General features: G+C 40.7%; 1 protein-coding gene across 1 annotated transcript; it reads right to left on the bottom strand.

The window, feature by feature from the left end:
- Nucleotides 1-1973: 1973 nt before the first annotated feature.
- Nucleotides 1974-17374, bottom strand: E2F7 (E2F transcription factor 7). The gene is made up of 13 exons (XM_075600204.1): nt 17137-17374; nt 16356-16448; nt 15127-15405; nt 12078-12237; nt 11466-11753; nt 10693-10851; nt 10062-10199; nt 8748-8939; nt 7940-8024; nt 6231-6693; nt 5597-5840; nt 4901-5304; nt 1974-4497 (listed from the first exon to the last, which is right to left on the bottom strand). The coding sequence occupies exons 2-13, from the start codon at nt 16446-16448 to the stop codon at nt 4324-4326; spliced, it is 2679 nt and encodes an 892-aa protein (XP_075456319.1). The 5' UTR covers nt 17137-17374; the 3' UTR covers nt 1974-4323.
- Between the last annotated feature and the right edge of the window lie 6070 nt (nt 17375-23444).

Here is a 23444-nt window from a genome sequence, read left to right as displayed (position 1 = left end):
AGCATCCACCCTGAACTCGGCCTTAGAACACTGCATTAGGCGAACTAGACTGTTGCCATCGCCCCCCGCCAATCTGCCACCCTAGGCGGCCACCTAATTTAAAGGTTTCAAGGTTAAACCGTCCCTGGGTAGATTGACAGGCTTTTAGGCGCAGTCCTCCAACATATCCCCAACTGCCTGGAGCTCTGATTGACCACGCCTATAAATCTACCCTAAAGACGGCCCTGCTCAGGACTCAACTCTGCCGGTTGTTTCCTGACAGATACTGTAGGTTAGCTTTCCTACAGCTGCACCCCAACAGCAGCAAACAATTAGGTAAAAATTAATATGGTGGTGTAATTTACTCGGCAAAACCCAGAAACCCCAAAGAGGAACTCCGAAAAAATAATGCTGCCTTTCCGTGCATCCAGGGTCTGATCACAAATATTAATACCATATCGCAACATTTACCAGGACACCTATTGCCCACATGGTCATTCTACAATATAAACAGATGCTCCCAGGACGATTTGTAAAATAGAAAACCTGGAAAAAAACAAAAAATAAACAACCTGACAATCCTACCACTGCTGTGGGACGTAGAATAAAGTGAAACCGATTGTGTTGTCCCACAATAGGTATACAAACTGTGCTGGATTTAATGTATACAAAAGTCAACATCTAAGGCTATGGGGCTTTTAAGAATTTCATAACTTAAACCCTCTGAGTATTTTTACAACTGATGCATTTTAATTTGGCAATCTATTACTGAGGCGTCTTGGTTATTATAGTATATATTTGTTTTAATAGTGGGAATGCACTCCTTGCTAGTCAGGGTTGGATAAAAAAAAAAAAGTTTGGTGAGGAAGGGGAGTTGTGGCGTTAGTTACAGCACTTTCACCACCACGCTGTTCCTCGCAGTTGCTCTGCGTCAATGTGCATCTATGACACACCGGCAACACCAACACACACGTTCTCTCCTCCCCTCTGCCACAAGTTAGCTGCATTGACAGAAATGGGGGTGGGCTGTCACAGGGCACTGCCAAACCCTCCCCCTCACCTCCCTGCACAAGCAGCACAGTACAGACTAACCGGTCAGTCACTGCCGCCAAGAACGCACCCTAACCAGCTTTGCACTCTGGCTACCAAACAGGTGTGTGCGGTTGCCAGCTGTAGCGCTGACCGATAGCGTAGTGGGACTACCCTACCAGGATAACATTTTTAGGCGCACTGGATGTTTCCATCTCTGGCTATAGTGATGATACAGTGTACATACAAACCAAATGCGTGCACGGTGCGAAACATGCATGTTGTAATGTTACAGAAAATAAATATTGCTTTTTGGCAGCCATCATATTTACAGCTGCGGGTTGCATGCTGCAATGTTTCTCTTGTAACCCAGTTTTTCCAGCAGGAATTTGCAGTGCACCTCACGGTCACAACACAGAATGTGTGGTACTTGTGCTATTAACTATACACAACGGGGAATTTCAAGAGTGCACGGCACATTTTACAAGGTCTTGGGACTTAAAATGTAGCTGCAAACGAGCAGGAGTCACAAAATCCATTTTGCAACTGAAACCACTATTTTCAAAGCCGATGATATTTCTGATCTTTGCTGGGAACTGCTATGAAGGAAAAGCTGGTTACTTTTGCTTTTTAAACACACTTCTGCAGTGCAATGATTGACTGACACACACACACACACACACACACACTGATGACGCTTTTGGGCAAAAATACAGTACCCATAAGAATGAAAAAAATAAATAAAAAAACCAGCCCGATTCAATCTGATCTAAAGCTGCCATTTGTCTGGCGCTCGCCCAAATAAGAAATCTCAGTGAACGTTTATAATCCTTATTGAATCAGGCTAAAAATTAGAGAAATATTCCTAATTTTCTTCCAACATAAGCCATAAAATTGCATCAAGAAGTACCTCACTTCGTTTGTACGTACAGAATAAAAGACTTTATTTTATAGTTGTCTTAATTGGTCATTGAGAATTACAGTACATACAAAAAACCCTGTGCACAAAATACATGTTTAGAGCTATAAAAATGAACATAGCTAAAATCAGCACAGAAAGAAGTGATATCTAAACATAAATATATATGTTACAAGCAGCAGTACAAAAAACAAAACAAAAAAGGTGTATATAAACTAGCAGTGCAATAAGACAAAGCAGCCTTAGATGGGTTTTTAAAAAAAAAAAAAAATACAGAAAATAGCACCATCTTTTTTTAAAGGAGGATATTTGGCGAATGTAAACATGGTAGATACATTCAAGTATTTAAATTAGACAGCCCGTTAACACTTGTGTCAGAAGACTAGCATAAAAAGAATGTAGGTTTATAAAAAAAAAAAAAAATAAAAAAAAAAAAAAAAACACATTGCTTAGTCAAGTGCATCCCAATTATGCAGCTTTGTCAGTGCAAATAATCACCTAATTATTACCAACAGTATCATTGGTGTTAGAATGATAAATGTTATGCCTTTGCTTTTTTTTACCTCCATAAATACAGTAAGATGCGAGATTATATAAGCAACCTTACTTATTTTTCAATATTTAGCTTTTCCTTTAAAAGGATTATCAGGTAAAATGTTGATTATATGTTTATATAAAACAAACAAAAACAAACAAACATTCTTTCACATTAAAAATACCCCAAAAAACATTAAAAAAAACATGTGCACATGACTTGGTACTATTCAAGGAAACATGCCTACTGGTTGAGTTACAAAGGCAAATTTGAGGAATTGAAATTAGTTTAGTGTTAACAGCTATTGTACATAGTTCATTATCTCCACCCCCGTCCCCTCTCTGTCAGTTTAAACTTAACCAAGTTTAGAGAGCAGTCAGCGAACCCACTGAGTAACCTAGGAGCATAATGATGCCTGCTCTGCACATGTTAGACTAAGTAATGCATATTACATACATAGAAAACCATACATGCGTGAGGCGGGGGTGGATTGACAATTCATACTTGCAATAAGGAGTTTACCTAATCATGCATGCATGTAGAATAGTCTGGAATCTGTATTCCTGTACATAGACCAGGGGTGTACGAGATTCTCTGCAGGGGCCGCAGTTACAGAGGCTCCGCGCGCTTCCCGAAGGCATTTAAATTAAATGCCAGGGGAGCGGCAAAGGCCTCTATAACTTCACTTCCCTTGGCTCAGACGGCTTCTGGCGACAGCATAGAAACGTGGTAGGGTCACGTGACGCCGCCGGTTCAAGGTGAGGGGGGGGGGGGTGCAAGGAGGAGAGAGCCAGCAGGGGGTGCAGGGAAGAAAAAAAACTAATGGAAAACGATTGCGCACCCCTGCCAGACATCAAATAAAGTACATCTCCAATCAACCAGTTTTGAAAAAGGAGTTTGCAAACAGTTGATTAGAATATATGTCATTAAATGTTTAGGTTCAAAGTCACGTGGTCCCAGCCAATAGCTGGATGCAAACTTTTTTGTTTACTTTTTCCACATCTGATGTTTTTTCCATTATCCAAAAGACAATGGCAATTATATATAATATAATTATAATAATAATCAAATGTGACGAAAGCAACCTTAAAATCATGGCAAAGTTAAAAGGGTATTATCAATAATATTTATGGACTGCTAGGCCATATACCAAATAAACCTATTTGTCCTACAAAATAATATGGAAAGATATGACTCACAGTTAATCTGGTCTCAAAGTTTAAAGCAGAATACATTCTTTTACACTCAAAAGTAACCATATGTTATCTCCTTCAGATTGGAAAAGGTTACCACTGAAGAGGCTACAAAACAAGGCAAATAATTAATATTCAAGTAGCAGGTCTACGCATCTCCTATAATGCAGTCGTGTCAGCATTCAGTGATTGAGATTTGTGGAAGGTGCTTTCCCCCAGCACCACATTGTCATTACAATTAAGGCATGTTACAAAAGGGGAACAACAGCATGTGTGGGACGGAACAGATTTATAATGGGAACTTAGTTCCTGAGTTTCAGAACTATCAGTTATCTGGACAGCTAATGCTAGCTTTTAAAGCCAATCTTGGTTAAGTGCTGTATACGTTTTATTCTCATTTCCTACCACAATAATGGTACAATATTAACCAAAGGATAATTTCCCCCAATTCAAAACTTTCTTGGTTTAAATGTAAGCTAGAATTAAATGACTAAAACAATTCAACCGATGAGGGTAGGATAAGCAGCAATTTACAGAAGTACTTTGATATGTTACTGAAATGTGCCGGCATCATTTGCAATTGAAGACGTTTTCTGCATTCTCAGAAGGTCCACAACCATTTAGAAAAGAGAGGGGTGGGGTTTTAACATCAAGTAGAGAGCTCCTGCTCAGTCTCCAGAACTGCTGCTGATTTCCAACCTCCTCTGCGCAGAGCTGGAGTTTCTAGTCTGTGTCCCTTCACTTTTCCGAAAAGCTGACAAAACACCAAGACTGCCAGGAGTTTTGAAGAAAGTATCCTGGTGGACTGGACGAATGCTCTTTGGAGTCAACGGAGTTGGTGACTAAGAGTGATAACAAAAATAAAATAAAATCATGGACCTTATTTTTCTTCCCAAAACATGTCAGTATACTACTGTACTTAAGGCGAATTCACACAGTATAAGCAGTTTGCAAATAAACTTTTGAAACTTCACATTAGTGGTTACATCTCAAAAAGTTTTGCCTATACTTCATATGGCATCCCAGATTTTTTTGGCAATAGACCAGTGGCTTTCAACCTTTTTTTTTGTTGGGGAACTCCAGAATTCGATTTTGAATTCTGGGGAACCCCAACACTCGAATGTCAGAAATGCCCTAAACTACATCCATGAACAGTTTCCCCCAGAAATTGAGGGGTGAAGCCTCCAACCACAAACTAAGTGTCTTCATTTGAATAAAAAAAAATGTAAACATGGCATTTCTTACCTTCTGTATTTTAAGTATAGGAATTGGCTGGCCCATGCAGGCAGGGGGATCTACTTTAACAGAACTGCCACACCTTCCTGGCACTGGTGATTGAGTGCATGGCTGATCTGAAGAAGGTTCAGGTGACTTGGAAGGCACCATTGCAGAGGTATCGATAAGGACATGAGTGGCTGAAACGATGCCAGGCAGGTTGAAATTCATGGATCCAGCACTTGGACCGGAGCCATTGGAAGCAGAAGGCAACGAGTTAGTGACCGCAGGAGAACAGATGAAGGGAAACGCTGCCAGAGCGCTGGATGGCATCACCATGCACGGAACATTAAGGGAAGTTAATGGACTTGGAGAAAGACCCACAGCCCCTGTCGCTTGATTTGTAGGAAGAAGGAATTTAAAGCCATTCAATCCTAAAAAAATAAAAAAACCCACGTCCATTAGCAAAATGCAAGAAAATAGATCAGTACAAACGGTAGCAATGTAATACATAACATCCTGTGAAAATGTCACACTTAAGACCCCTCACCCCACCTGCACAATCAACCAACGTCAACATAAAGCAATTCGGAGAATCAACACCCCTTTAAAACACTCCAAAGCATCGGAAACTTTTAGCCTTATTGTGGAGCTACAATGCTTGTTCTTCGCAATACTGTGGCCCGCCCAACAAAATTCACTTATCTAGAAGAACTCCTCACCCACCTGCTGCCGATGGAACATACAGATACTGTTGTAGTGCTGCTGGTTTTAAGTCTTCTTGAAGCATAGGTTCGTTATTCTTTAAGAGGTCGCTCATATCTCCATTCTCAGCCATGTATTTCTCCCCATCAGCCTTTGCATCTGTATCCATGTCTTCCTCTCCAGGAAGAAATCTCATTGGCTTGTGTGGAATGGTTGTCTCCAAGACTAATTTCTCAGATGACTTATCTGTTGACCTAAGAACTCTCTTAAAAAAAAAAAAAAAAAAAGTCTTTTTTTTGTGTAAAGATTTAGAAATTATAGTTATTCAATAGAACTGAGCACTTACAACAACCAAACTCCATACGGATACAAATATGTCAATTTAGAGAAATGCTTTCTAAACTGGATGTGTAGACCTGAAAAGTTAAATTTTAAAGAAATATATATCTTAACAACGAGGCATTGTGGGAATCTGAATTGATTTTAACAGCATTTTAACCGTTATGTTGCCCTACAGTAACCAGAGAGTAAAATTTAAAAAAAAAAATGAAATAAAAGTTTATATACATTTTGGAAACTAAACTTGACCAAAATAGTACAAAACACACAAATACATACATAAAAAATAAATAAAAGGTGCGCACATAAAACCTACCTTTGGTAGAACCAAGGAGAGTGGCATGTCATCTATGCCAGTCCCCTGCCATTTTGCAGGTATATCATCTTCAGGTGGACAAGATGTACTCTTCTGTTTGAATGTTGGAAAAGCACTGCCTGGTCTTTCTAGTGCCTCCATGGTCTTCCCAGCACGGATACAGTGTTCATCTACACTAAACGTGTTATCTTCTACAAGGTTTCCACACAGCATGAAGACAGAAGTGGAGGGAAGGTACATGTATGGCTGGTTAGGAAGAAACCCATGGTTGCTATGCTCTGTACTTGATAGAGAGGCAGGCATGACAGTCCATTGTCCTTTTACACCCTTCTGGGACACACAAGGTCCCCGGTGAACCAAGTGATTGACACAGTATTCAGAATCCACAGGGACAACAGAGTAAGGAAGAGGATCAACATTTGCCCCTGAATGCGTCATATTCTTAGGCACAGATGTCTGGCACCTGGAAAACAGATTAAAAAAAAAAAAAAAAAAAAAAAGATCGAGTGAGTAAAGCATATACCCTGTACGTATGAAATATACTTAAGTGGTACGCCAACTATCCCAGAACATGGTGTAGTGAACGGTACAAAACATTGCATTTTTACAAGCAAATAGTTATAATCCCAGGTACGAAAACAACAAAATTGGAGAGCGGGTGCGGCGCACCACAAATCAATACAGCAGAGAAAGGGTGACTACCATAAAATAGAAATGTATTGGGTCATAGTACAGGTACAAAAATAGGACCACCTACACGTTTCACGCCATCAGCAATGCTCTAACCCCAAAACCCACACATATAGATATCTCTCAAAAGGATTACTACTGGGTGTGGCCAAATGTATGCAACAAAATACAGAAAAGCCCAATGCTACATCCAATTTGACAAAATATATAGTAATCAGTATATAGTTAAATACAGGTAAAAAAAAGAAGTTTCAACAGGTTAGTGTTAGGACCTGCAAAGTTTGATCAAGCCTTGACGTTGGCTTGCAGGCTTATAACGCTTTGGCCAAAGGGTTTAACCAAATATCCCTCGTTTATGAGATTATTATCATTGAAGTATTCAACTACATACCGATTGCTATACATTTTGTCAAATTGGATGTAGCATTGGGTGTTTCTGTCTTTTGTTGCTTTATCAAGGTGCACCTCGATAATGTGTCTAACGGCATGAAACGCGTAGGTGGTCCTATTTTTGTACCTATCCTATGACCCAATAAATTTCTATTTTATGGTAGTCGCCCTTTCCCTGCCTTAGTGATTTGTGGTGCACCGCACCCCCTCTCCAATTTTGCTGTTTTTATCTGTTCTTCGAGTCTGCACACTGGAGGACCTACCCACGAATGAATGAAAACTTGGACAAACCTCCCTACCAATTACAGCAAGTGAGTGTTTGAATTTCTACAATACATTTATAGGGCTATGAGGATAACAGAATACTTGGAAGAATTATTTGAGCCATTTCTGCCTGGCAGCTGTGTCTTTCTAAAAAACTGAAAGGAACTAGGTAGGCGCTATCTTCACTTTAAAAACTCTTAAAACTAGCAACTAGTATACATTTATCAATGCATGATTATCTGATGGGAGACCTATTTTTTTTGTCCTGATATCAAGGGAAATCTTCATGTTTTGTACTCTCAAGAGCACCATCTTCCTCTTTGGATTATTTCTACCCCCAGGTACGATTAATGCACTGTACTCACGTGGAATCTTCTTCAATCTTTTGTCTGCATACAGCTGCCAAATGGGCCATCTTTGAGGAGTTTGCATCAGAGCTCTCAATGTAAACTGAAATTAAAAAGGAGTATTACTTAAAGGAGCATTTTAGTGGGTGGTAGGGGGCGGCTCCAGACTTGAACAGTACTATTTTGAGCTCTGGGATATCCCCCGTTTTGCTCAGTGCTCCTTCTTGGGATATTTAATCATTCAGTAGGAAGCTACAATGTAATCACTACGATGACATGGCAGATTCTATTGGCCTGTAAGCCCCACAAGATTTGCCAGGAATTTTGATAATAAAGTTGATATAAAATAACAAAGTACCACACAGCCATATAATGTCAATAAGTCACTAAAATGTTAAATTTACTACAAATACATTTTTCAGCTACCAAACATCCAATTTTGCCACTGAAGGCTTAGGTCGCGCTTATAGTGTGCGCGACGGCGTCACCCATCGACAGTAGGGGAAGTTATACTTTAACTTTCAGCTACGTTGCTGGCGACAGGGTGATTGATTGGTTCGGAGGCTGTCACATGTGGCGACAGCCCCATAAAAATTCAATTTAACCCGCTACCAATTTTCCAGATACTTCGTCGCCGTTGCGCTTACTATAAGCGCTGGCGACGGAGTCAATTGTTTTGTTTTCGGGTGACGTCGCAAGGCACTATAAGCGCAGCCTTAGAAGTTGTAACAGACATTTGCCATTGCTCACACAAACGTGAGCTACAGGTGCCTGTGATCAAGAGAGGGATAAGGACGATAGTTGCCAAATCCAGGCTGGTAACTACCTTTCTTGGTCTTGTGAGGAGTGCTTGGCTCAGAGCAGACTTTCCTCTTCACAGCATCAGAAGACTGAACCTTATTGAAGGATGAATGGCGCGTCAGTCTCGTTTTACCATTAACAGATGCTGGAAACAGGATGCTGGTGACTTTTTTTGAGTCTGGTGATGGGGTTGCGGTTACTTCCATACTCTGGTCGCCTAAAAAGGCAAATAATGAGATTTCAATTAGAGAACCAGATAAACAGAAATCTACACTGTACATTAGTTACGTTGTTGCACACATTGGCGGCTCTGGGCTCTTGTTGCTACATACATTTGGACTGGATGGCTGTGACCCCATCAAATAAATAGTACATCAAGGGGTGATGGGTTTTCTTCTTCAATTGCAAAGCTCTGATTGAGACCTCGCACTGGATGACTACAATAGCATCACCCGAGGTTCCCACAAAAAAAATATGCAGTTTACATGACGTCTCCCTAGAACCAAAATCATGAGCTTCAGATAGGCATGTCTGTACTGACATAATTGGATTATTCTCATTACAGATTCTTTGTTCTTTTCCCCCCATATATGTAAGGCCAATCCTTTTGCCAGCAGCATACTTCATAAAAGGGAAGAATGCAGGTAATATGTAGTGTCTTCCACAAATGTTAGGACATTCTTTTCCATGCTGCATACTCCATAAGGGGCATTTAATTATAGTGTTACTGATACATTGCGTCATAGGGGTAGGTTTTGGCTCGTCTGGTTTACCAAGTAGTTCCCTGGAGGTGTATGGCTCCTCCCTTCAGGATAGGGCTCCTACCAATTCTCCAATTAGCATAAAAGGTACTATACATCTCAATGTCAGTCTACACATCACCCTCCACTGAAGAACAGGTGAGTGTCTAAGGCTGAGAGAAAGAAGAGCTGTGTGTAAGTTTTAATATTTCACACTAGGGTATTTGTGCACGCGCAGTTCACCTTTATAAAAAAAAGGCAACTGATACTGGCTTTGGCCAGCTTTTAATTGCACTAAAATCACAAAAGCATATGCTTCATTTATTTAACTCCTTCGGGGCACTTTCACATATTTCACAAAGTTTAGTCCACAGGTATTCAGTGCACGTACCTGCTAAACAGAGTCTAACTTGACGAGATTGTCAGGGACTTAAGTTCTAAAAACATGTCACTCGTATATTTTAGCCTAATTGGTAGGAGCGCAAGATCTGTTCTTTGGTTTCCATATATGTAAAAAATTAAATAAAAATCAAAACCACCAGGTGGTCATCCGAAATATCAGTGTGTACTGTCAACGTGTTCTCATTAACCAAACTTACCACTGTCACTTGTAACGTTAACAGGACCAATCCATTTGAATGCAGGTTTTCGTCCCCTCTCCTCAGTAACATGTACCTTCTTTATAAGTCCCAGGCTGGTCAGAACGTTTGCAATATCATACAGCCGTCGTACCTTTGCTGGATTACAGAAACATAGTTTAACGGTCTTGATCTACAAAAGTAACAGAACTTAATAAAAGTCTCTTGCCCACTCAGAATTCTTGGAAGGGAGGGCAGTAGAAATGAGCCGAGATACTTTGGCTTTTAGTTATCCAAAACAGAGCTAGAAATCACACAGGTCCAGTTTTTATTATTACAGTATGTGTGTGTGTTATACATATGCAAATGTGGTCTAAATTTGTGCAAAAAAATGTATCATTCTAAACATTAACAGCTACGTGCAATTACATGTTAAGTGTCTCTCTACCTGACCTCTAGACGCAAGTGAGTAAATTGGGCCTTCATACAGGGTACTTGGCACTTTTCCCTTTGAGTCTGACTAGTGAATACAATTCACCCACATAGCTCAGATATAAAATACATGCTTATCGTAGCCAATATTCATAGCTTTAGGATTAACAAATAAACAAGTTTTCAGAATAATTCGCCTGCTGAGTAAAGTAATCCTCACTTTTAAATTTGCTGTGATCTGAAGCATCCTGGCTCTCCTCAATAAGGATTTTGGCTGCTATGTCGAGAGTGATTATCTTGGTTGTGGATACAAGAAACAACATGACAAACTTCTGGCTCATGATACGCAACGACTTGTCCTTGCGGCTACTTGCCGATGCTGCAAGGGGAAAGACAAAAAAAATGTTTGTGTTGTCGCTTTCCTTAAAACAAACAGTAGTCCATCCCAATTTAGTTTTGATCTTGTCGACATCAGTAGGTAGCACACAACCGACTTAAAAAGTTGCCAGGTTTTTATGCCCCTACAGACCACTATCTTAAATGTATGCTGTTCAGCACAGCAGCATCATTATGGCATCTCATTCAAAGTTATAGGTGTGCAACATCATAGATTTAGGAGAACCAAAATTCAAATTAATTGCAAGCGTTTTTATACAAAGAGAAGTGCAAATGGAGGACAGATCTGGAAAAAGTAGGAAGCTTTTGACTTATTTAAACAATTGCTAGAAAGTGTGGATGGATTTCTCTGTAAAAAGGACTGCAAGCTGTATTCAAAATTCAATTAAATGAAACAAAATAATGGAATACCAAGAACTATATATTCTACATCAATTCTGAAAGAAAAGCAATGCCTGACAAGACTAAGTGCTAGCTTGTTACAGACGCTTGTCATAGTAAGGGCTCAGAAGATACAAGGATTATTTCAACAAACAGCACAGGGGAAAACAAAGGGACTTCTACAATTTAGCGCAATAATACAAGTAGCCGCCTTACCAGAAGGGCAGTCTGCTTCAGACAAGTCCAGCAGAGGAGTATTGTGGCTGCCCACTGAGCATTCTTTTCGCCGCTCCCCACACTTGTATTCTATGCAGAGTTCTTTGTGCTGAAAGGAAGCGATCTGTTCTTCATATTTTTGCCCCTCTCCTATCCGCTGCAGGCTTTTTAGTGTCTCGTTCAGGTTCTGTCGCCCATGCCAGCAGTATTGATTCTTTGCCACGCGGCTAACTAGTTGCAGAGACTCCAGTACATTCACAATGTCATAAATACGCCGCCGCTCCACCCCTGGCAAGAAAGAAAACAAAGCAGATGCAAACAAATTATTAAGTGTGTGTGTGTATGATATAGATATATATATTGTTGTCTGCATCTCCCCCTCGCTTCTCTCACAGCTGCTTAAATATATTCTCTGTAGTGCCGCAACAGCAACTTCTGCTTCTCTAATAATCTTTGGCTTCAGATCACAGGTCAGTGTGGGGGAGTATTAATGTTTTTCTTACATTTATGACAAATACCTTCATTCGGAGACACTGCACAGTATCTATCACAGCCCTCCAATCAAAGTCCTCTCAGGTGAGCTTTACTTAAGCGAACTTAACCAATACATACCAAGGCTTGAAGCTGCTTCATCCAAAGAAATGGGCGTCTTTTCTGTTGATATGGGGAAGCTGGGATAACGAGCTAAAAACTTTTGGCACAAAAGTCCCAAACTTTTTTGCTTTCTGCTTGGCCTCTTTTCCAACTCATCCACATCATCAACACCATCAAACTGCAAACATAAAAATCAGAGTTATATTTTAGAACAAATCACCACTCTATGTTTTATAGCAATAATAATTGCCATCTGAGTTATACAGGCTCTACATAACAACCAAGTTATTGATAGTGTGCTACGATCTGCATCAACATCATAATAGCCAAATTGTCATCTTGCTACTAAATAAATCTCTGAGCAGTGCCACACTTCTTTAATTACATACTGCCACTATCAATCAGTCAAACAGCATTAGCATGAGATTACATTCTATACACTTACCCAAAGAGCTGGATAACCCCAAGATAGAGAGAGATAGATATAGATACAGACGGACAGACACACACCATAGCGTATAAAAGTATTTAATAAAGGGAAAGGCGGAGGGGATGGAGGAAGGGAAAAGGCACACTTACAACAGGAAAGTGTTAAAATAGCATTTGTGAATTAATAATATCACCGCCAGCATGTCTGCTTCCAGACATCAGTCCTCGAAGAAGAACCCACAGCGTGGGTTTATCCAGTTGGTCAGCTGGGCACTTTATCCAAAAGCGGGAGCGGAGCAGCCTTAGTCCTGCTGCAGGGAAGTAATGTGCAAGTCCTCACGGTCTCCGAGTCTGGTCCGACTACACCAGACTCTGCGTGATGACGTAATCGCCAGCGTTGTGTCACTATCCTGTGACGCGTTGTGTCACTATCCTGTGACATTTTCAAAGGCTAAAACTCAGGCTGCTACGCTCCCGCTTTTGGTTAAAGTGCCCAGCCGATCAACCCACGCTGTGGGGTTTTCTCTGAGGACTGATTTCTGGAAGCAGACATGCTGGCAGTGATAGTATCAACTCACAAACGCTATTTTAACATTTTCCTGTTGTAAGTGTGCCCCCCACCTTCCCCCCCCCTTATTAAATACTTTCATACGGTATGGGGCGTGCACTCTGTTCTTTTCTTAGGTCTAATCTGGATGTGGTTCATCCTGGGAGAGCTGACTGGATCCTTTAGCGCCACCTCATTATTCTACTGATTTTTTAAATTGGACTTCCTTCATTGGGACTGGATTATTTATGTTTTATTTTTTGTTTGTCTTGTTAGTTGTTCATTTACAAGTTCCACATTTATAGAGAGTGGATTATTATCTTTCTGCTAAGATCTTTCATTCATCTATATTTCTTAGGAGTATGTTTGAACAAGTGTGATTAATATATATTCCTGTGTTTGATATTGTAATATTAATTCAATTTCATTTTTAATTATACGTAATTGATTAATTACATTCCAACTAACAAAATATTTTTGCCGCTACTTTATAAAATATGCAGTTGGGTATAATTGTATAGTTTTAAATATAAAAATAGTTCTATGTAATATATGGTTTATATGACATCAGATTTTAATAAGAGTTCTTAAAATAAAAAAAATACTGTAAAAAATAAAAAAGTACAAAAAAGCATCCCATAAAAAGGTAAATATCTGCCAGCACCAATTTTTGTGTGGAACCCCCTGGGTTTCGTAGAACACAGGTTGGGGAGAGAAGAGGAAAAAACACCCCACACACCACAGTTGTAATACAGTTATGCTTTCTAATACATCGCCCCATTTTATTTTGGAAGGCTAATGTTGTCAAAATGTGTTAAATAATTAATTATTCTGGCGAACATGAAACAAGTCAGGAAACTAAAGCTTTAAACTGCACTTCTGCTATTAGTCATGTCCCAACTTCTTTCCAAAATGGAAGGGGTTACAACTGCAAATTTATTGCAAAAAAAAATGATGTACAACAATTGGACTGAAATGTAAGTCACATGGGAAATGTGAAGGAACGCATTAGGAGAGAGGGTAATAGTACGCCTAAGCAAAGCTTGCAGACAAGTTGGAACAAGTCCATCAACATGTTCTGACTTGCTTTAGAAAGTAGCCTACAAGATGATAGAGCAGTGGTTTCCAACCTGTGATCTGTGAACCCTGGGGTTCTATGATTGTACCAGAAGTTCCAAGACCAAATTTAATACTGGTGCACACTTCATCCTATAAAGTCAAAGAAAGGAGCGCTCACAATTCCATGTAGTACTGCCAGGCCTACAGCGTCTCTCCAATAAATCTGCATTTCAAAAAAGGTTTTTGGAACTAAATTAACGTTCCAGCCCCTATTCAGGTCTTTCTTTCTTTTAAATCTTGATAAAGATCTGAATATGGACCAAAATGTCAATTAGTTCTTAATAATGATACCGTTTTGCAGTAGACCATTGTTCGTTTTTTTTTTTTGTATACTTCATCCTGCCATACTTAATCAAACGATTAAGTATTATAATATACACATAATTGTATGGATGCATGTATATATAAAGCGGTCAGCATTATTTCGAAAACGTAAACCCTATCAGAGAAATAGCATTTTTAGAAACAAAATATTTAAAAAATGTAGGTTCCTCAAAGTCACAATAAATATTTTAAATGTTCAACGGACACACCAAACATTTGTGAAGAGTACTACTTGTCTTAGGCCGAGTTCAGAGTGCTTACTACACGACGTGCGTGCGCACGCACGATCGGAACAATGACATGGTTTTCAATGAACCATGTCAGGTTGCAATTTCTTGTGGCGGCAAAGTACAGCGTTGTCGCTGCTACATTTTGCCGCTACATCCTAAATTGATTTTTTGGGGCGGCAGTCGCGTCACGTGAGCTGGTTCAGCGAACCAGCTCGTGACACATTGGCCATGCCCCCGCCACACCACCAAACGCCGCAACCCGACTCCTGCAGCCTGAACACGATCGCTGGGCTGCAGGAGAGTGCGGTGGAGGCGCGCACGGGAGCATGCAGCCGCAGCATGCACCCTGAACTCCGCCTTAAAAAGGTGGAAAATCCAAGATAGGTCTGTGTTTATAAAACAAGTGTTTTTTGTTTACCTGCTGAGAGTCAGAAACCACATCTTCTTGTTCATTGTTTTCAATTGGTCGAAAGAGCTCTTTCTTCTTTTCCCGGTCCCGAATTTCCGGGCTTGCAGCACTAATAAGCATCTTCAGGTTGGCTGTAGGAGTCCATGGATCAGTCTGTGGCCTCTCCAACACTTTGACAGGAGTGATTGGAATCCTTTCTGGGGTATAACCCTTTTGTCTTGATAGATCAATTGGCTCAGCTTTTAATGGCGTCCTTGGACTTATTCTGTAACGCTCAAACACATTTTCCTAAAATACAAAACATCAAATTAAACATATAACTACGAACATGTGCTGGAAATAGGGATGCTACAGTCCTCCCTGGGTTGAATTAATTTTTTTTACAATATGTATGTTACAGATTTTGTATGTACACCACCACCAAAAAGAATTGTTCCTACACTCCTGCCAAGAAGCCTAGAATTTACATAAAATTCAATGACTGTAGCTTTAGGGAAAGGCTGATAAACATTTTACTGCTAAAAATAGCTGTTAAAGTGGAGTGTTATGAAAATGATGGGTTACTTTATATGAAAATTTGACAAATAAGGAATTAACCGCCTGTGCGACAGAAAGGATCAGCAGACACCTGTCATAGCAGATGATTTTTTTTTTAAATTTAGGATGGATTCTCGATAGAAATTAATTTGAAGGAAAAGTAGACTGGATTGGTAACTCACAGACCTGTCAGGTTGCTATTCCATCATAAAGATATTATCAGGCACCAAAAACATAGATTGTAAGCTCTACGGGGCAGGGACGGTGTCTGCAAAATGTCTCTGTAAAAGCGCTATCTAAGGCCGCGCTTATTGTGCCGGCGACGTCGCCCGAAAACAAATGCATTGCCGTCGCCGTGTGCGCTTATAGTAAGCGCTACGGCGACAATGCGACGTCACAAAAACTGGTAGCCGGCAAAATTTGATTTTTTCAAGGGCTGTCGCCTCATGTGACGGCCCTTGAACCAATCAAATGGGCGGAAACCCTCGCCGCCGCGCGAAATATAACTTTCGCCTGTGGCGACGGCACCCGTCGTGTCGCCGTCACTATAGGCGCGGCCTAAAACTAGTAGCGCCATACAAGAACAAACAATTATTATTCTTCATAGGATGCCTAGAGTGCAACAAACATATAGCCACAAACAACATCTGGCACCAGGAAATGAAGGCTTTCAAAAGAGAAATCAAATGTTAAAGGCTTACCTTCTGTGAACTTCTCCCATCCATCACCATATCGGCTTTGAATTTTTTCGTGCTGACCAGATCTTTTAGGGTTAAACAATGTGCCACTTCCATCTACAAAAAAACCCCAACACATAAACCATGTAGAAAAGGATTGGTCTTTTACTGTTAAATATTAAGGGGAGGGGGGAGAAAAAAAGTCATCTAAAATGAAGAAAATAAATAAATAATTGAAATACTGTAAAGTTACTGCAAAACGAAAGAGGCGATAAATAAAATAAAAAATGATAAAATGTTAGTGAAAAATAAGGAATGATACAAAAGTGTGTAAATGCTGTGAGCAAAGTACAGTTTGGGCGCCTAGAGCTGAAGTGCCGGGACCAGTCTGTTAGTTTTGGCGCAAAGGAAATGAATAAATCCCGGGAATAGGAGCTCAGAGAATGTAACATGACACCCAGAGGTGTCTGCACAGGGCAGATCTGCCGGGCAACTTTAACCCCTTCAATGCTGGCAATGAAAACAATCGCAAAACTTCGATGGAGGGAAAAGAAGAAAAAAAACCACATGCATCCAAAAGTGAAATGCCGAAGCAGCTTAAAAGACAAAAGTGCTGAGTATACATTCTACAAGTGCTCTGGAATGCAGAGGCGTTCGTGGGATGAGGAGACCCCGTGCAGGAGATGAAGGGGGGAGATATGCAATAGGGAGGTCAAGAAACTACGCGCCAACTATGTACAACCGAAATTCTCGCAAGCACAAAACTGTTGGAGACAGCACTGAAAGCAAGCGCCCGCCGACATACCTCGTCCTGCTAAGTGACAGAGTGAATGAAGTGAAGCCAGCTCAGCAAAAAATGAATGAGAAGGTCTCAAAAATCCAGCTGCAAGCGCTCCTGCTATATGTGCACCCCCGAGCCCAGCCTGTTGCTATGTACACCCCGAGTCCAGCTTGCTGCTGTATGTGCACCCCCGAGTCCAGCTTGATCGCCCTCTCCTTGAAATGTTAGCCCAGCGCCGACAGAACATACAAACTTCACTGGAACTCTGCATCCCGCTAAAGCTTCTATTCTGGCGCCCTTACAAGTTCCATAACTCGTTCGGCCAATCAGCGGCGCCCTCAGCCACTACAACCAATCAGCTCGCGGCTTGGGTTCCACCCGTGTCCTTCCCTCCCCCGCTGCGCTCGAATGTTGGCACGAAAGTCGGCGCGCTCTGCCCTCCCGCTCCCGCCTTCACCTCAGTGCAACACCTGGGAGAGCGCACAGGTCCCACAGCGGGGAGGGCAGCGGGCGGGAGAAGGGGAGGGAGGTGCCGCCAGGGCTCCTGTTACCGTGCAGCTTCTCTTTGTTATAACCATATTACATTTGGGGGGGATAAGTGGGGGAAAAGGGCACCGGTGTCACAGATGTGTGGGTTAACCTCATGATACAGTATATCCTCCATCAGGGTCGCTAGTCCAGTGAAAGCGTGTCACCTGCTTGTTGCTTATTGAGTGTTTCGCCGATACTCTGTGTGAAATGAGCGCTCAGCAGGAGAGGATATCTTTGTGCTCACGAGGGGTGGAAAAGCTGTAAAAAAGGACAAATTGGCAAGCTGCGATAATATATATATATATATATATATATATATATATATATATATATATATATATATATATATATATATATATATATATACACATACATACATATATATATATATATATATATACACATACATACATATATATATATATATATATATATATATATATATATACACACATACATACACATATATATATATATAATATATATATATATACATACATACATATATATATATATATATGTATATATAATCAAAAAATAAATAGATGATACCGTTCTGTGGCTAACGAAATGCTTTTATTTGTGCGAGCTTTCGAGATACACTGATCTCTTCTTCCGGCGATGTTACAATACATACATACACACACACACACATACACTCAGGAATTGGGGGCACAGGGGTGCTGCAGACCCACTGGGTTTGTACATTTTTACATTATGATTATGTATGTCACTAGTTTTGTATGTGCAGCAGCCCACCCAAACATGTTAATGCACTCGTGTATGTGTGTGTATATAAATACATGTGAAGGTAAGTCAGAAGCTTCAGACAACGCAAAGAAGTATGGAGAGATGTATGCCGGGTATTAACTGGAGAGACAGGCAAAAGAATTACATTTCCATCGTTGGATAAAGACGATACTCAACTGGATTCCAAGCGAGATTAAAAGACCAAGGTGACGACCAAAAGTAAGATGGGAGGGTGAAATCAGAACATTTGTTGGTGCAAAAGGGAGAAGAGGCTTGCAACCACAGTAGTAGAAATAGAAAAACGCGACGCACCACAGGAACAAAAATTGCTGGCGAGAGGGAAAATGAAAATCAAGCTTTATACACTCACGAGATCAAGTGACAGGCAAAAAAACGGAGCCGACATGTTTCATGCCCACACACTTAATCAGGGGAACTGAAGAAGTCACTCACGTGATGAAACGCGTTGGGATGTAAGCGAATGGGGTGACATCATCACGTTGTGGAGTCAAGTGAGGAGTTTGAGCTTATCCCTACACGGCAGCAGCTGATCGAGGACACAGCTGTCTCCACACAAGCCGCATGCTGCAGCAGGGACAAGCTGCTTATAAAGCTACGATCTCCGTGGGACGTGGATTTCCGAGGCAGGAGACGGAGGATCCAGCTACACGGCTATGACTCCTACACCTGACTGGTTATGTCTCCCATATAGAGATTTATCTCTGAAATGCTTGTTTTAGTCTAACCTCTTGTGAGTGCAGGTCCAATAGACCGTTTCTCTCTCCCACATTAAACTCTATGTTTACACAAAGAGTTATGCTATGAAGCTTGCGCTTCCTTTTGTCTTATATAAATATAATGTTGTTTAACACTCAGGCCAATGGGCCTTGAACCTCATTCATACAATGTTTGTGCTCTAAAAACACATACGGGGAGCACAGATACATTTGTTTTAAAAAGATAGTGAAACGAAGTTCTAAATAGAAAAGTAAGTGGCGAGCTTCTAAAATGTGTTACTCTGTGTTACTCTGGCTCACTTAGTACTGATACTGTGGACTACACTCTTCTCTTTCAAATTCTCCATACTCTTGGTTTTCATAACAAAGCTCTATCCTGGATCTGCTCTTACCTCTCCCACTGTACTTTCAGTGTCTCTTTTGCTAACACCTCCTCTATCGATCTCTCTCTGGGGGTACCCCAGGGCTCTGTCCTGGGACCTCACCTCTTTTCTCTTTACACACACTCTTGGTGACCTAATAACATCTCTTGGGTTCAAATATCACCTCTATGCTGACGACACACACATTTACTTTTCAACACCCGACCTTACACCTGCTGCACAGACCAAAGTTTCTGAATGTCTCTCTGCTATATCATCCTGGACGGCCCTCCGCTGACAAACTTAACATGGCAAAAACAGAGCTCCTCATATTTCATCCAAAACCTGGCCTTACTACCTCCGACATTACTGTTGAAAGTACTGTCATACACCCAGTAGCACAAGCACGCTGCCTAGGGATCACACTCGACTCCTCTCACATTCAAAAGGTATCTAAAACCTGTCGCTTTTTCCTCCACAATATTACAAAGATACGCCCTTTCCTCTGTTGCTCGACATCTAAAACTCTGACACAGACTCTCATTCTCTCCCATCTCGATTACTGTAACCTCCTGCTGTCCTGCCTTCCTGCCTCCCCTACAATCTATCCTAAACGCTGCTGCCAGAATCACTCTACTCTTTCCTAAATCTGTCTCAGCGTTTCCCCTGCTGCAATCCCTCTCCTGGCTCCCTATCAAATCCCATACCACACACTAAATTCTCCTCACTTTCAAAGTTTTACACTCTTCTGCCCCTCCTTACATCTCAGCCCTAATTTCTCGCTATGCACATCCCGACTCTTGCGTTCCGCTCAAGGATGTCTTCTTTCTACCCCCTTTGTATCTAAAGCCCTCTCCCGTCTTAAACCTTTCTCACTGACTGCCCCACACATCTGGCATGCCCTTCCCCTCAATATCAGACTAGCACCCTCTATCCATCTTTATGACCCACCTTAAAACACACCTGATTAAGCATATAAGTAGCTCTGTGGCTGATACTATACACCTCATACATAAATATTGGCCCCTTGCAGAAGCACTTACCAGAACACCTTCCTACTATCTGTATGTTCTTCCTACCTACCGATTCGATTGTAAGCTCTTTGTAGCAGGGACTCCTTTTCCTAAATGTTACTTTTATGTCTGAAGCACTTGTTCCCATGATCTGTTATTTGTATTATTTTCTATTTATATGATTGTCACTTGTATTACTGCTGTGAAGCGCTATGTACATTAAAGCAACAGTTCAAGCAATATCCAACATGTGTGTTTAAAAAAAATAAATCTGTTCTGTACTCTGAGCAAATACTTGTAGCATTTAAAAAAAAAAAAAAAAAATAGGCTTTGGCTCCTGAGCCCCGCCCTCTCTCTAGCAGTGCACCAATTGTATCTAGTAACTGCCCAGTCAATCATATTCTAGGAATTAAATTGCCCAAAATGCTGTGCAAGAACTGAATTAAATAACCCTGAACAAGCAATCTATTACAGCCGATTACAGGAGAATGGATCGATCTGCAGCTTAGCTAATCACTTGTCAGTGTGCAGATTGTGTTGATGCACATATTGAATGGGAAAAACATATTTATTTATTTTTAAAACTGCAGCTTTAATGGCGCTATATAAATAAAGACATACATACATACATACTAATCAGCCTATGACCCCTGTTTTACATTCACATTACTGTACATTTGATCACTATTTTAAATTAATTCCCTTTCCCAGTTGTACTATACTGTGGAATATGCTGTTGCCTTAAAAATATACAAGAGTTTCTACCTGAACTAATTCTACTTCATTGATTTTATGTCTTCACCTTTCATCAAGCTGTCAATGTTCATGAAGCCGAGTGAGGGAGATTTGGGGGTTTTAATATTCTGATTTAAGAGTGAGAGTCCATTGAATCAAGAGGCTGTTCTGAGAATAAGTGAATGTGACTAACTGCACATGAGAGGCACTTCACAGGACTGCTTCAAACACAAAAAAGTCCCTTTTTCATCCCTTCATCCTCTTCGTGAGCTCTTGCACTTGTACACTTGTTAGCACTTTAATTAAGGTCCAAGTCTAGCCATTTTGTGGTCTACACATGGGAGACCTGCAAGTCATATTATTATTATTGCTACGTGAAGGTGAAAGAAACTGCGCTAACTCTATTAGTGTACACTTGTGTTATACAGTGAATTTTAACAAAATCAATTGATTATAAAACAATGGTGATGTGCTCAAATAACGTGCAAATGATATTATAAAGTTCAAACCCCCTGCTCAAACCCAGCTGGTGGGGACTGGTTTCACTAGTCCCACAAATCGTCACTCTCCAGTTGTAATCCAGGGGGAGCATGGAGGGAAATAGAACAAAAAAGACAAGAAAACAATCTAAGTGTAGACAGTTTTAAAATAGTGTATAAATTCTGTGTTCTGTCTTGGCTCGTATGTGTTGCCTACTTACAAGATGTAAGTCAAAATCAAGCGGTTTTGACACACAATGGTCTCTGCTAGAAGGATTTCTCCACCAGGTAATGGGGTCTCCAACTCTCAGCTTGAAAACAGATGACCAGTGCGTGCAGCTGTCAGATCTAGTGGTGTCCATCGAGGCTCCGAAACTTTCTGCAGCTCCGGCCTATCCACAGTACTTTCAGGTTAGGACCCTGGAGGGAAAGTTAAGATCCTATGGGATTCCTTTGCCTTGTCCTCTCAATCCGCTTTATTAAAATTGTATCTTGACCAGCTCCAAACAGCGTCTTTTTTTTTTGTTTTGTTGTAACAATCCCACAGATTTTCCAAAAGTTTCACTGGGGTTTTTTTTTTACATCACATCCCCCTTTCCGGCTGGAGACAGGAAAAGAGTCTCTTTTCTTGTCTCCAGCCGGAAAGGGGGATGTGATGTAAAAAAACCCCCCTAATATACCCCTACTTTCTGTTTTATAGAAAGTGAATACATTTTGATACTTATTAGAAATGAGAGGCTGTACTGTGTCAATAAGTACAAAGGACATCGTTAGTCAAGAGAGAGCCAACAAGTGGTAGGATAGAGGATCTACAGTACCATTGAAGGCTGAAGGGCTGTAATATACAGCATGCGGCGGCGCGTTCCTATGCGACCGCGCGTGCACGTGCCGCATGCTTTTTGTGTATATAGTGCCGGGAGCTGCAGGTAAGGTGTATGTGTGTGTGTATGTATGTGTGAGTATATGTGTGTGCATGGGTTGTGTGAGTGAAAGTAAGTCCTAGATAAGATTTTTTTAAAGAAAAAAAACTTTAATAAATATTTTTTTTTAACATCTGCAGTTATTTACACACACACACGCACACGAACACACATGCATACACATACATTTGAGCTCTTTCCTCATCTTCGCCGCTGTCTGTCGGCTCTCCTCTCCCTGCCGTGCGTGCGCGCGGCCCTTCTATAGAAAGGCTGACTGATGTCAGCCAACTAAAAATCCGCTCGCGCGCACGGCGTAGCACACGCCCGGCACTATAGAACGGGCCTAATGGGGGTTATAGATGAAAGCATTGTCCCTCAATGGTGCCTTCTTAAAGGTGTAATCCCCCATAACACCAAATTGGGTGAATGACAGTGACGTGTATCGGGGTTGAAATATTGGCGCTTGATGCCCTTTTTAAAATCAAGAGAAATATTTAAAAAAAATATTATATAATATCTCAGTCGGCTTGTAACCTGAAATTTGGGTAGGTTTAACTAATGAGATCCATGAAGAGTGATTTGGAGTAATACTCAACATTATTAATAAACAGCACGCAAAAAAAAGAAACTGTAACATAATTTTAATAAACACTAGAATTGAGATTGACCACATTTTTAAAAGCCAAAAAAACGTAAAAGCAATGCTCATTTACAATGCTGTATTCCTAGAGATGAACATGAACAGTTTGACCAACGGACATTAAAACGGAGTGTCTTCTGTGCATGATATTCCTTTCACTAACCG

The sequence above is a fragment of the Ascaphus truei genome, chromosome 5, assembly GCF_040206685.1.
Source record: "Ascaphus truei isolate aAscTru1 chromosome 5, aAscTru1.hap1, whole genome shotgun sequence".
Taxonomy (NCBI): domain Eukaryota; kingdom Metazoa; phylum Chordata; class Amphibia; order Anura; family Ascaphidae; genus Ascaphus; species Ascaphus truei.
Note: the sequence above shows the minus strand (reverse complement) of the source record. Positions and strands in the feature narration are given on the sequence as shown.